This window comes from Accipiter gentilis, chromosome 25, assembly GCF_929443795.1.
Source record: "Accipiter gentilis chromosome 25, bAccGen1.1, whole genome shotgun sequence".
Lineage (NCBI taxonomy): Eukaryota > Metazoa > Chordata > Aves > Accipitriformes > Accipitridae > Astur > Astur gentilis.
Window position 1 is genome coordinate 10,989,272 of NC_064904.1, and position 14,164 is coordinate 11,003,435.

General features: G+C 41.0%; 1 protein-coding gene across 8 annotated transcripts in view; it reads left to right on the top strand.

The window, feature by feature from the left end:
* Positions 1-13,582: 13,582 nt before the first annotated feature.
* The window catches only part of WDR20 (WD repeat domain 20), a 47,913-nt gene continuing 47,331 nt past the window's right edge, over positions 13,583-14,164 (top strand). For all 8 annotated transcript variants that reach the window (XR_007509639.1, XR_007509638.1, XR_007509640.1 and 5 more), the window contains exon 1: positions 13,583-13,932. Coding sequence is in view for 5 of the 8 variants with exons in the window: in XM_049829051.1 (XP_049685008.1) it covers positions 13,669-13,932 (264 nt within the window). In the remaining 3 variants the exon portion in view is untranslated. The remainder of the gene's footprint in view (positions 13,933-14,164) is intronic.

Here is a 14,164-nt window from a genome sequence, read left to right on the forward strand (position 1 = left end):
TCAGGGGATTCAGGAAGAGTGAGAGCCATATGATGCGGAGATCACTTAGACTTTCAGATTTAGTTATAAATGGAATTTTAGTTGTTTAAGGCGTTGAGAAAGTAGGTTTACTGAGCAGCGAGGGCTGGAATCAGGGTAAACTAGGTTAAAAAACCAAATCATTAAACATTTCTATTGAGGATACTGAGCATGTAATAAGCTGAACCATCCCACTTTTAAGGGCACAGAAATGGGAAGAACTGAAGAATCTTGCAGAACTTCTGCTTAAATGGGTGCAGAAAAGAATGTGATAAACCTGGATCTAGAAAGAATTTGCAGTGAGGACTTTTAGTTAATTATTAAGTTTGAATTATGGCTCAAAACTAGCTCATATACCACACAGCCAAGTTACCTTGGATCTGACCAGTATGAAAGGAGCAGTGTGAGAAGGAGCTGTAAGAAGCCTTGGCCGAGGGTTTGCCATCTTAGCTTAGGAGCTGCCTTTAGCCTAGGCCCTTGGCTTTGATCCTTGCCTGAGCTGTGCTGTAGCTGTGCCTGAGTTCAGCCTTGTACTTTGCTGATCCCAGCTTTGCCATGCTGATCTGACTTCGTGGCTTGTCTGTGGACCTTCCTCATTATTACAGATTTGTGTGGCAATCACCGAGCTGTTGGCTGAAACATTACTGGACCAACTCTCCTCTTCTTGTTCAGGTACCGTGGGATTATGGCCCTTGCCAGTATGCTCTCTGCCCCTGCCTGCCTTGTTTTCACCCTTGGCTCCTGGCTCACCCTCCCTTGTGGAGCAACTTGCTCTTTTACACTCCAACAGTCTGGTCCCTCCTTGAAAGAAGTGTCCAGGTAGAACACCTCATATTCTGGAAAATTGCTTACAAAACTTGTAAGTCTTCTTTCCTTCTGATGGTCAAGGAAAACTTTGAAGAATTTTATTATTATACTTTTTCTTGTCACCTTTGTAATTCTGCTCTGCCGCAATATCTGTGAAGAAATATTTAAAGTCAGCTGTTCAGGATTCAATACACACTGGACTATACTATGAGTCTGCTACATGCCTAGAAGTTTCAAATTTCATCATGAAGCATGTTTCCACAAAGGTTTTAGAAGTCATAGGAATTTAAAAAATCTGCAAATTCAGGGTCCACATTTTTCAGGACAGGAGATTATTAGCATTTAAAACAGATGTCCATGAAGTTGATTCTTCCTAGTAATCAAAACATAGGATATAGTCTTTACTTTGGCACTCTATACTTGTAAGAAAAAGGCAGGAAATTAGTTTAAGTCTGTCCATATGTTCTGGGTAGACCCTTTAATACATGGTTGATAGATATTAATTTTTTTTTTTTCATATTTCAGACAGTGCTTTCATTTTATGAGAGAGATACTGTTAAGGAAAAAACAAGGTACTAAAATGATAGAGTACTTTCAGGTAATCACAGATTAAGGCTTCACAGCTATCCATGATGAACACTCTGCTTAGGCACAGTTTAATGTTCTTTTCCTGCTGTGTCAGACAGATCAAAAGATCTATTTCTTGTGAAAAAACAGGAGGGCTCTGAATCCCAGCTTCCTCTCCACAAAAGAATGCTGAAAAAAGAATAGTAGCTGTAGGATGATTCTGATTAAAGCTGACTATGAGTAGGTACTTGGAGAAATTTTGTCAAGAGCTGTAGAAGTACTTGATTAATCATATACAAATTATCTGTAGGCTACAGTAACCAGGCATAGTGAATTAGAGGGAAAGTCAGTTTTCATTTCTTTCAAAGAGATGCTTACTGCCGTATTGAGGCAAATCTCCTGAAGTAACTTGGCTGTTCATACTGAAATCCTGCTTTGCAGTCAGCTGAGCTGAGGGCATTCTTAGCCAATTAATATGCATGTCAGTATAATGCAGCTGCTCTACATTATGAAAGTAGGACAGACTAGAGTTACTAGAAGTCAACAGGTTGTTTCATAATCAGAGTGGTGCTGGTTAATACTTGCCACAAGATATTTCTGCCTTTTTTCTGTTGTCATTGACAAAACAAAACAAGAGAGAGGAAAAACCCTCCAGAATGGCTCTTTCAGCTGGGTGGGAGTCACATTGACTCCCATGATTGACAAAACTGTTTCAGACGCTGACAGCCCAGGATATCTGCATCTCCACTTTATTTGGATTAGATATGCCTGGAATAGTGAAAGTACCTTTGTCAAATTCAAGTTACTTTTAAAATGTCTAGTGTTTAAAATAAAAACAGCAACTTCACTCTAACCAGAAAAGTTCTTTATTTGAAAATAAAACTACAAAAACCTGATGACAGAATGCATTTTCTGTGTCTTGTTCTTGCTGTCCTTCACAGTAATCTACAAAACTAAGTTGCAGGAAGGGGCAGTAAAGGATTGGGATAGGAAAAGAAGGAATTTTTCATCTTTTCTTCCTCAGGGCATAGTTGCTCTTTCTAATGACTTATCTAAAATTGTATTTTCTCAGTCCATTTGTTCAAAATAAAATATCCCTCTTACCTGTAGTTCTGTAGAACTGTTCCAAGTTTGTTTTATTTGACAGAAATACAGTTCTGAATTTATAGTAAATATAACCATGATGACTTAGCTTCTTTCTCCTTAGTTATCCGAGACAGAAAATTACAGTGGGCCATTCTTTTCTCTAGAAGCCTCTGCATTCACATTCCTATTATATTCTTTAATTTGCATGTAATTTCCATCTTGATTGACTTGCCTGCATGTCACTGCTTTTTTAAGTGTAAAGGTCATTATAGGTCACATGAGAAGTATTTCTAATTCTGCTTTGTAGTTTTGTAGAATTCATTCATGAAATAATACTGATACATCTGGCATTCAAAGTACCTTTCTAAACTGCCTTCTGCTCATCTGTTTTCAGTTTTGGAACTAGAGCCATAACACCTAGCACTTAAAAGCCAGAATTACTAACCAGTCAGTGCAAACCAGACCTCTTTCAGAAGCATATCTAAATATGTCAGGAGATTTCTTTGGCCCCAAATGTACAACTTCAGGATATATCAGTATAAAATACACATTCATAGTTTATGGCTTCACCTGCATAATTAGGATCTTCAGCTACAAACACGTATTTTCATTGTCAAGTAGTCCAGACTTTAACAAAAGCATGAACTGTGTCTTACTATATTCACTAATGTAAATGTTGGCTTTATAAGACATTCTCTGGGTTGGTGCATGAGACACTCAGCATCGAGATTTGCCTGATATGTGGTATAACTCTATCCTACATAGATAGTACTCTTAAAGAGATCATTAGGAAAACAAAATGAGAAATTACCACACAATGTAATGCAGAGTCCTTCTTGTAAATGTTAATGCTAGCATTACAAGGACAGCTTAGTTAATGTTGTACTAGTAGCATCTGGGAATGATGCAAAGACATTAGGTATGCAGCTAGTGTTTCAGGGCATGTACTATTAGCATCTCAAACAAGGCACTTACAAAGAATGTAATTGGATAGCTGATGAATTGAGAATGCCTCTTCACAATTTCTTTGATTTGCCTTTCTTCCAAATATTCTCTTTGGTCTTCCTTTGGATTTAGGATAATCTTTGTTCTACAGCCATGGGGTTTCCCTTGAATGAAATCTGAGAGTTTTAATGGCAGTACAAATGGCAAAATAGCAAGCTTTTTCTGAAATTATGAGTAATATAATTGTAATAAGAAATTCTTAATCATCATTGACTACCTGATAACGATGAACTGGTGCTTTATACCCATTCTGTGCTCCAACAAATGCAACAACTACAGCAATTATACCATTTCAATGTAAATTTCCCCCAACTTTCAAAACCCTGATGAAGCACAGCAGTACACAGCAACATATGAACTGCAATGAGGAGTTTATAACACAGAAATTCATTGTTTGACCTTTTCCTTTAAATGTTATACATACTAAAAAGGAAATGCAGCAGAGGTGCTGTATTGTGTGATACCATCTTCATTCTCTTGCTATACAAAGTTCAGTCAATGGTTCTTATCCAGCCAGGGCAAATTTGCTGCTAAAGATACTATTATATCAGACTGTGCACCAATGCTCCTGCTGCTGCTCTGCAGTATGTTCACTTGACGTTAGCCAGCCACAAGACAGAGAGCAGTAAATTCCATTCATGAACATTTATCCTTATCAACGACAGCAAGAGAGCCTTGAACTGAAGGTGACATATATACTGCCTTGCTTTGTGAGCACGGTCACATTTGCAGTCAGGTAGACAGACAAAAAGTCGACTCCAAACTGACCAAACCTGGAGACACCAGCACGAGCAATGTTTCTATTAAAGCTCTGCTACTGGACCTCACAGTAGTAATGGGGTCAGCTTTGGCCATCCTGTGCCTGAATCCATGATGGTCAGAGTGCAGTTGTGCTTGTCGGGTCAGTCATTCCCAGGATTCAGCTTGTTTGGCTCAGTCATAGCCTCTAGTCTGATTTTGTCCAGAGACCACAACAGAAGGCTTGAGCATTCTCAGGATATACTTAAGAATTTAGGCAGTGTTTTACTGGCTGAATGACATTAATAGCTAGATTACTTGCCACCAGTGAATTGCACACTGGCTCCCTCAGAAAGGTTTTCTTGCTGGAACAGAAAGTATTGATGAGCAACTATTTCAGCCTGGATGGTAAGAATATTCTCCTCTTCATCCATGGGCTGATCTTAATTTTGCACAGATTCAGTGTTAATAAGGATAAATAGAGCTGAAACCTTACTGCACTTACATTTATACACACACACTTGACTGTGGCATATGTCTTTTTAAACTGAGTGAAAAAATACAAATAATTTTGGATATATGTCTTGAGAGCGAAGGACAGAGAAATATAATTATTGTTTCACATGTATCGTTAATAGTCCAGTGTATATTTTGGATTTTCACTTCTCTCCGATTTCTAATTTCTTGCTTAAGATGAAGATAGCATAGGGTGAATAATTGTTTAATCGATAGGAATTTAGTAGGCTTTTTAATGTAGTCATCTTAGATTGTATTATAAAACAAGAAAAGTCATCACAAGATTTGATTTATTATCACTAATTAATTTCCCGTTTACATTCTGGAACATCCCAGAGTTTAAATTTTACAGTTATAACAAAATAACAAGAGACTGGAGATTCTCATTCTCCCTGCATAGGAATGCTCTGAGGTAATTATTTAATTTTAAGAATAAGCTTGAAATTTCTCTGGGAGAATGAGAGATGTTGGCTTAGTTGGTACAATGATGAAACTAATATGGGCTTGCTCATAATCCATTCAAGTCAGAATAATACTGCAAGGAAACACATTTTATTGAAGGGACATGTTATAGTGTAAAGTCCCTCCTGTTGATCATTTAACAGTAATCAAACCTGAAACCATCTAAAGATGTAGAGTTCCTGTTTAAGATACGCTCCTATTTAATGTTCCTGTTTAAGTTATGCTTAAACAGTCCCCTTTATTCACCTGTTTTGAATAAAGACCATGAGAGCCTCGAGTCTTGCTACTAGCTGGTTTTATTTTGCTCAAAGTTCTTTCCTGTCACAGCTGTGGGAAGAAAAGAAGACAAGAAACAGAATAAATTATAATTTAGACTGACTATAAAGATTATGACAAGATTATGTTTGAATTTTCAAAAGGGAAGTGATGGACAGAAACATATTGTAGCCACATTTCAGCTTACCTTATCAGAGCAACTAATCTTCATCAGCTAAGTCTGGCAGTAAAAGAACCAGTCATCAGTCATCTTTCTGCAGAATTTACTCTAAGTAACCTGCAAACCACACTTTTTTAAAAAATTAGCCCATCACTTGGTTTAGACATGCAGCAGGAGAAGGAGAGTTGAGAGAAACTGAACAAGACTCCTTAGGCATGGAGCAAGTCAAGACAGGCGCTGAGAGTGCATTATTCTGACATACCATTTATCAAAGGCTGACTGGGTTTGCTAACCCATATATTACAGGCAAGCAGCCTCCTCATCTGTTTGGAAACTCTGATCCTTATCCTGCACTTCAAAAGAGCTTTATCATCATTTATTCTTACAGAAGGTAAGTAAAATGCTACCTACTCAAAATAGTGTTGATTTATATTGATATTACACAAATATAAATGAGAATGTTAAGGGTAAACTTACAGACTCACAGAGTGAGGCTGGAAGGAACCTCTGGAGGTCATCTCATCCAACCACTCTGCTCAAGCAGGGTCACCTACAGCAGGTTGCCCATGACCATGTCCACTAACAGCTGCTCTAAAACGAACTCATTGATGAGTGACATCCTTTTGCAGTTACACAAAGTGGACCACAGCCCTCTTTCAGAAAGAATCTTAAACCTAAACTTTCTACAGGAGCAGCTGATTCTGCCCCATCACACTTGGCCTCAGCTTAAAGAGCACTGAAGAACAGAAATGGAAGGTACCTCTATTTGTGAATGGGGGGGTAGCTAAAGTGCATTAATGGACGGGTCATGTTTCTGAATACAAATGAAGATAGTAGCAGCCTAACTTGTAAGATTAATCCATTAAAGCAAAAGACAATCTTAGAAACTATGTTAATAATATACTAATGAGGATTCCTCCTTGGTGCTTGTGCTGTCGCTGCAGTGGGCAAAGGGAGGACTATGGGTCTCTGTGTATGCCCTACTGCCCATCTAAGAGCTGGGACATGAGAGTTCAGCATGAAGTCTGTTTAGTTTGCAATGCTGTTAGAATTCACCAGATGGGGCTAATACAGCAAATATAAATATTCTCTATAGAAGTCATACTGAACAAATATATATAGATAGGTATAGAGCAATATATATTTGTATACATGGCACAGGAGTTTTAACCTTCTGAAAGTCTTTTTTTTTTTTTTTACTCCCTCAGTGAGTCCATTATTTATAATAGATACTTTGTTTCAATGATTTTCTATGAATTATACGTTTAACTATTCAAGCATTCACTACCACCTCAGAAACAAATAGCTGTCTCAGGAAATCTGTAGGTTACATCAGGCTTCCTTATTTTAATTTTTTTTAAATCTCTAAAAAACTATAAACCCACATATATAAAAATGGAAGGGTATGTGTTATCTTCAATCCCTAGATATTATGCTTTTTGCTATGTTTAACTAAAAATAAAAATAAAAGTTGTAAAAATCAGTTTAAGCTTACAAATGTGTACAGCTTTCCCTTTTCATATGGTACACTGATACAGAGATTGATACTAAGTCCATCTCCCAGATTTAGTTTCATGTAGAGAATCTGAAAATATTTAGACGTCACAGTAAAGTTTTAGTTAGCTGATTCAAAAAAAAAAAGAAATCCCTGCATGCCAGTATATCCATCAAGTGTCCTCATCTGTGTCAAATCACTGAATAGGGAAGTTAGTATTTGAAAATTGGAAGCAATTGCCTGTGAAAGATGTCAGACTGACACTCTCTAAATTCTACCATGCCTTTAATAAGCAATTCTATCATTATTACTATCAAAGGGGATGAAAATACATTAAGATTTAGTATGTATCCACCCTATATTTGATTTTAGCACGTTACACCTACTTATGAAAATAAAAATCACAGTGAACAAATAGACATCAGATGGCATTTAACTCAACCGACTGAACTGCTATTGGGAAATGACATAGTGTTATACCTAGCACTTAGTCACAGAAAGATGGAGGCAGAAGACCAGGAATGTCACACTAATGTGCACACTTGATTAAATGATTACTGATAAGTATATGTTGCATAAGAATGTAATATTGTATGAGCCGGATAAGTCTGATAGTTTCAGGTAAACCAGAAAAGCAGGGACCGAAGAGCCTACTCTACATAGGTAATCTTCAAACCGCTCTTTTCTTTAGTAATCCCATCACTTGCTTTATATATGCAGCAGGAGAAAGAGAGTAGAGAGAAACTGAACGAGGCTCATTAGGCATGGAGGAAGACAGACTTTCAGCTGGACAGGCACTTAGACTGCTGAAAGCCTGAGAGCTGATAATTTTTTATGATTAATTAAATTTTTTGTGTGATGAAATTGTAAGGTAGATATGATAATGATGTAAGACTGTATGCATCATAGCAATAAATCCCCATTCTCCTCAGCTAACCTCTCTTTGTCTTGTAGATGACAAAATCCCCATTATAAGAAAAATGATCCCACTTTGATGGAAAAATTGTATTGGGAAGTTTTATCTAAACAGTTACACGGTTCCACTCACCAATCTTCCAGTTCCTAGATATCAGTAAGTTCTGGACACCAGATGGATAGTGAAGACTTGTGAATTTAACTTATTGCCCTTCTTGACTTGCAAACGAAAGTCATGAGCATGACCATAATAATAACCATAATGAAGCCAGCACATAATTCAGAGAAATAAGCTCTCCTTTCTTTAAATGTGCAATGATTCAGCTAGCACAGAACGAACAGCCTGTGCTATGCAGTATCCAAAGCTCCTGTGTTTCAGTGAGCTCACAGAAAAACTCATAAAAAGTCCCATTAGAAAATCATCTATCTAAAACTTCAATGCTTCATCTAAAACAAATTGGAGACAGTCATTCAGGCCATGGAACTGAAATTACACTTATGACACTGATGGAGAATCTCCTCCTATGACTGGAGAGAAAGCAGATAGCCATTCTTCTTCTGAAGCTCTCTGCAACATGCTTGAGATAATATTGCCTCATATGAGAAAGGTGATAAGGGAATGCAAAATGTACTGGCAAGTTTTCAGTCCCTCTTTGAGAAATACACCAAAGCAACAGAGAAAGATCTCACCATCAGCTAGGTAGATGACCTGGTGGAGACTGAGGAACTTGGGATAAATTTAAGACATCCATGCATATACATGCAAAATGTTCAGAGGCTCTTGATTCTGGTCACCTTTTACAACTTACTTCTTTGTTTTAGGCTGGTAATGCTTCCTTTTCCTTGGCTGTTAAAGCCCATTCTTTCCAAGGACACCTTTCTCGGCTTTCCTTATTTCCTGTTCTGCTTAGGAAGTCTTAAATCACACAATGGCAGCCACTTTTCTTGCATGGGTGACTGAACGAACTGTTGCTCACACCAACTACAGGTTGCTTGGCTGACCTGCAACACCTGTCAGTAACCATGTATTATAACACAATACCCACAAGCCTCCCAGTGAAAACCAGTTGAATGAAATAGCTGATTTTGATGGAAGAGAAAATAATTTTGAAGCATTTACATACTGAATCTTTTGTTGTTTAAGTTACAAACACAGAAGAGTCTACTGCAGACTTGCAGGAGTGGTCTTGGACTTCTTGATGGCAGTACATTCTCACACCGCAGCACTGACAAGCATCACTGTCTAGAAATTCCAGTTTTGTAAGAAACGCAGTTGTTGCTGCTGGCCAACAATCAGACCCTACTTATTCATAGGTTTGTCGTTCCTCAGCTGCATTACAGCAAAACTGTACGTATGGATAAGATGTCTCCCATATTTAGGGAGTTTTGAGAAGCACATAATGCTGTAGCACATCTTAGAAATACAAGCTATTTGTAGGCATATCAAACTAATCTCTCTGGTTTTCCATAAAATTTAAATTAAATTCATTATCTCAGTCTTATCTTCAGAGAACATAATTTCCAGGACAGCTACAGCCTCAAGATAAGAACTGTCACTGACAAGACCAGTGCTCTTCACTATGGAGGTAAGGTAATCTGTTCAGGAGACAACTTAGAGAGACCTGACTGCAAACAGAAAAATGAAATCTTCCAAAGACACAACAGAGTTCACTGTCATCCAATCCCAACTACAAAGGAGATTTCTTTTACCATGCCTTCTTCAATCCAAATGTTTGTTTTTAGAAATATCTATTTATTTTAAAGTAATAACCTTCCACAACTATGAAAACAAAATGTTTCACATGCTCTTACTCTGGAGAAGGGATGAGAATACAAACAACATGCAATGTATTCTACCATAGCAGAAACTTACTTGATAACACCCTTTCACTTTGTAATACATATCATAATGCATGATGTCATGTATTTAGTGTTAAATGTATGTAGTGGTTGAGAAGACATTCTTAATGCAAATAAGAAGCTATGAAACTATGCCATAAATGATATTTTCTCAGGATGAAAGCAAGTTAGATGTACTTTAAAGTCCATGTAAGTAATTGGAAACATATTTCCAACACTGTAATTCTTTTTCTTCTCTCCACATTAAATGGAACTTGCATGCCATTCTTCTCACTAGCGTCAACCTTTTGATGAGTTCAGATGTGTCACTTATGTATCTCTGTATGCCTCTGTTACTAATTCACACACATTCATAATTTGTTAAAATTCGACACATTGCAGAGCTTTTGAGTCTTTTGACTCTTAAGCCAGTCACACACTAAATGCCTAAATTAGTTCTGGCATCAGAAGTCGAAGCAAGACTTGACAGACCTACTATAGTTAACAGACACTGCAGAGATGGTCTCCTGATTCCTGCATCATAATCAGCAGGCACTGCACACTAGAATACATACTATTTGCATGATGGAACATGGGTGTAGTCACCATCCTCTTTTTTTTTTTTTTTTCTCAGAAGAGCTGGTAAAAGCATCACTAATATCAGTTGTTGCATTTTAGAGAAGTAACAGATGGCCTTCAAATTCAAGCAGAGAAAAGTTTTATTGTTAACTGTACTTGTATTGCATAAGTTTTAAAGCTGCGATTTCCTCATGGCCAGCAAAAGCTCTATTAATACTACATCCTGAAAAGTTGCAGGACCAATTTATGCTCTGCATAAATCAATCTCAAAGGACCACACTATTTTATTAATGTTAGTGAATTTTGCTTATATCTGTTTTCCAATTTGCCAAAACATTTGTGAGAAGTAAAGGCACGATACTGACTGACTTCTATTTATCGGTTGTGCGGTGCATACAAAACAACACATCTACAGGTGTACCCATGGGATCATTTCAGAACTATCATCTTTGGTTCGCTTGAAACAGAAGAATTTACAAGTGGTACAGAGAATTTTTTCATAGGGCTTATCTCTGTAATCTCTTTTTTCCCATTCTTTAACCAAGTATTTGATGAGTATTGTTGATGGAGCTGTACAATAGTGTTCTTGTGACTTGCAGCTGTGTTTTTCAAATGAATATTTGTCTTGGATTCTCTGTGGAATCTCTCAGCAGCTTTTATTGATGTTTCTTGGTAAATGTTAAACACTACATCAATTCTTTTGACTTTTTGCACCATCATGTACTGCTGATAACCAGGTACTTGTTAACTTTGTTTATTCTTTGGATCACACTCATTCCATCAGTGACAGATGGCCTGCTGTGGTTCCAGTATGATTTGCATTCTACATGGTCCCTCTACCAAAGTTGCCTGCTTTGTTCTTCAAAGTGATCTATCCAACGTTGTCCGTGTGTAATAAATAAGACATACTGAGTATTCCTGCTTGGAGCAACACTTTTTAAAATTTATTTTTTTTTGTTAAATCCTTGTCTGTTTTGAATATTATTACTTAGAGATCCTTGCATTTCCTGTTCTCTTTTTAGTGACTGAAAACATTCAGATCTTCTCTCTGGAAGTCCATTCACAAAATTTCCGCATAAAAGAACCACTCTTGAGACGATTCTTAAAAAAATTGCAAGTCTGCTCACCTACTTTATGTGCTTTTAGGAGGTCATCAATACCATTTGGCAGGGCTGGCTAAGAAGCTAACAAGATCTATTGGTCATTATTGATTGGCTTTATCTTAAGAATTTCAAACAAGGCTTCAATACCTGGCCTTCTGGAAGTTTGATTATCTGTACTTGTTGAGACATACACTCAGATACATAGTCTATTCTGCATGAGTTAACCTGGAGGTCTGTGGCTGTTTCCTGTCTCTCAGCTACCTTGTAGTAATATTTTGGTGGTCAGCAGCAAGATAGTATTTAGCTGCAAACTAAATCTCTTTGAACTAAATTGATTGGAAACTAAATCCCTTTAACCCCTTGGAGTTTGAGTGGACTTCTGTGGTTGAGGTGATCTAGTGGAAAGAAAGGGAAGTCCCGCTTCCCCCCAGCTCTGCTGTGCATTCCTGTCCCCTCCCTTATGTAGTCAGTGTTTTTCATTTAACCCCCCATTCATTTCGCCTTTGCAGGAAGTTTAATTCTCTATCCATTTATCTTTCAGAAATGACTCATCGTGAGGCCAGATGAGCACTGGTGCTGGTAAAGGAAGCAGCAGCAGCAGATAGTCACAGTCAAGAAAGAAGAGAGCAGGACAACCCCTTTGGTAGCAGCCACATTAGAGCGACACAGCTACAGCATGAAACCATACCTTGAAAGCGTGGGTTTTACTGTTAATATAAGATGATCTAACTCTGCGCTGCTTATCTTCCCACAGTTGCACGTTCCCAACTCCTTCCTTATTTTGGCTCTAGGAATTCTGCGATGAGTTGGATCAGCCTGGTTGCTGATTAACAGTTTACTTACCTGAGAACCCACCATTTCTTTGTGTGTGTTAGTTTTCAAGTGGATCTGACTCACCCTTTGGTTGCATGATTACTAGAACTGATGCAAGGGAGGTAATGGAAATATGTACCTGAAGATAGAGGAGAGGTCAAACCCCTTTTTTACAGTTGGAGATCAGTCTTAGATTAGCTTAAGTCAATCATAAGGCTGTAGTTAGACAAACTCTTTAAGCTGAAACCTCTGCCAAAAGAAACAGTCCTGCCTCCCTGCCCAGTGAAAATCCTTTCCAACCCTATGCCACTTCCTTCTGACATTGATCTGGTTCACTGTGCAACACAGCTGGTTGTATAGTTACACGACGATCAGAACAATGAAGTGAGTTATCTGACAACCAGTTTTTCAGGTTAACGTTTCAGGTCAACTCCCCAGCCTGGCTCTGCCTGCGGCTGGCAGTTCAGAGGCTGCCGCAGAGCGGGAGGGATGGTGGCACCGTCTCCTTCAGGGGCAGCGTGGCCTTGACATGAAGCCTCAAAGTAGAGCTGCGCACCTGTATTTGCTGTCTCTGACCTGACTTACCCACGGGACTCCCCCAGCAGGGTTCAGCAACCCCATCCGACCAGGCTTTCAGGAGCTGACCGGCGCGCTGGCAGCAACCCGGGGACAACGCTGGCCGGGGCCAAGGCAAACGAGCCCAGGAACGCAGCCAGGGTGGCGGCGCCCCTTTCTGGCTGCCCTGTGGCGGAGGCTCTCACCCGGGAGCCATCACCCCTACAAAACGGCGCTGCCCCAGCGCGCACTGACTGACACCCCTCCGACCCCAGTTCGGCACCTCAGGCGGTGGAGGTTACCATCGCGCCCCACGCGCTGCCAGGGGCAGGCGCCCAACGTCCTGAGGCGACGGGTCCCTGCGGGCCCGAAAAGCCTCTCCTCACACCCACCAGCGGGAGCACGACCCCAACTCTCCCCCCATCCCCCACAACACTCGCCGCCCAGCGCCGCCGCCATCTTGAGCGACCCCCCCCACCTCCCCCCTCGCCCCGCGGCGGGCGGCCACCGCCCCCCACCCCGGCGCCCCGCCCCCCCCGCAGGCCCCGCCTCTTCCCCGCGAGGGCCCACCCAAGAGCGGGCAGTCCGGCGCGTGCGCAGACGCGCAGTAAACAGGCGCCGCCGCTCCTCCCCCTTACGCCGTTTGCGTGGCCGCCTCCGCGCAGGGCCGCGCGAGCGCCGGCGGCGGCGGCGGTTGCGCAGTGGCGCTACATCCGGGCACTGGGGCAGGATGAATGCTCCTTTCCAAGATGGCGGCGGAGGGAGGAGGGAAGGAGATGAACGAGATTAAGACCCAGTTCACCACCCGGGAGGGGCTGTACAAGCTGCTGAGCCACTCGGAGTACAGCCGGCCTAACCGGGTGCCCTTCAACTCGCAGGGCTCCAACCCGGTCCGCGTTTCCTTCGTCAACGTCAACGACCAGAGCGGCAACGGGGACCGGCTCTGCTTCAATGTGGGCCGGGAGCTCTACTTCTACATCTACAAGGGGGTCCGCAAGGTACCGGGGCTCGGCCGCTGGGCTGGGGGGGGAGTGGCGAGGGCTCCGCGCCGCCCGCCCGCCCGCCGAGGGTCCGCCGGCTGCCGGTGGAGTGTGGGAGCCCCGCCGCGGGGGGCTGCGCCGTGGGCGGGGGGCAGAGGCCGCCCCGCCGGGCCGCCTCTCCTTCGGCCCCCCACCGGCGGCCTTGGGTCTGGCAGCTTCTCGGTTGCGGCCCGGTCGTGGCTGGGACTTC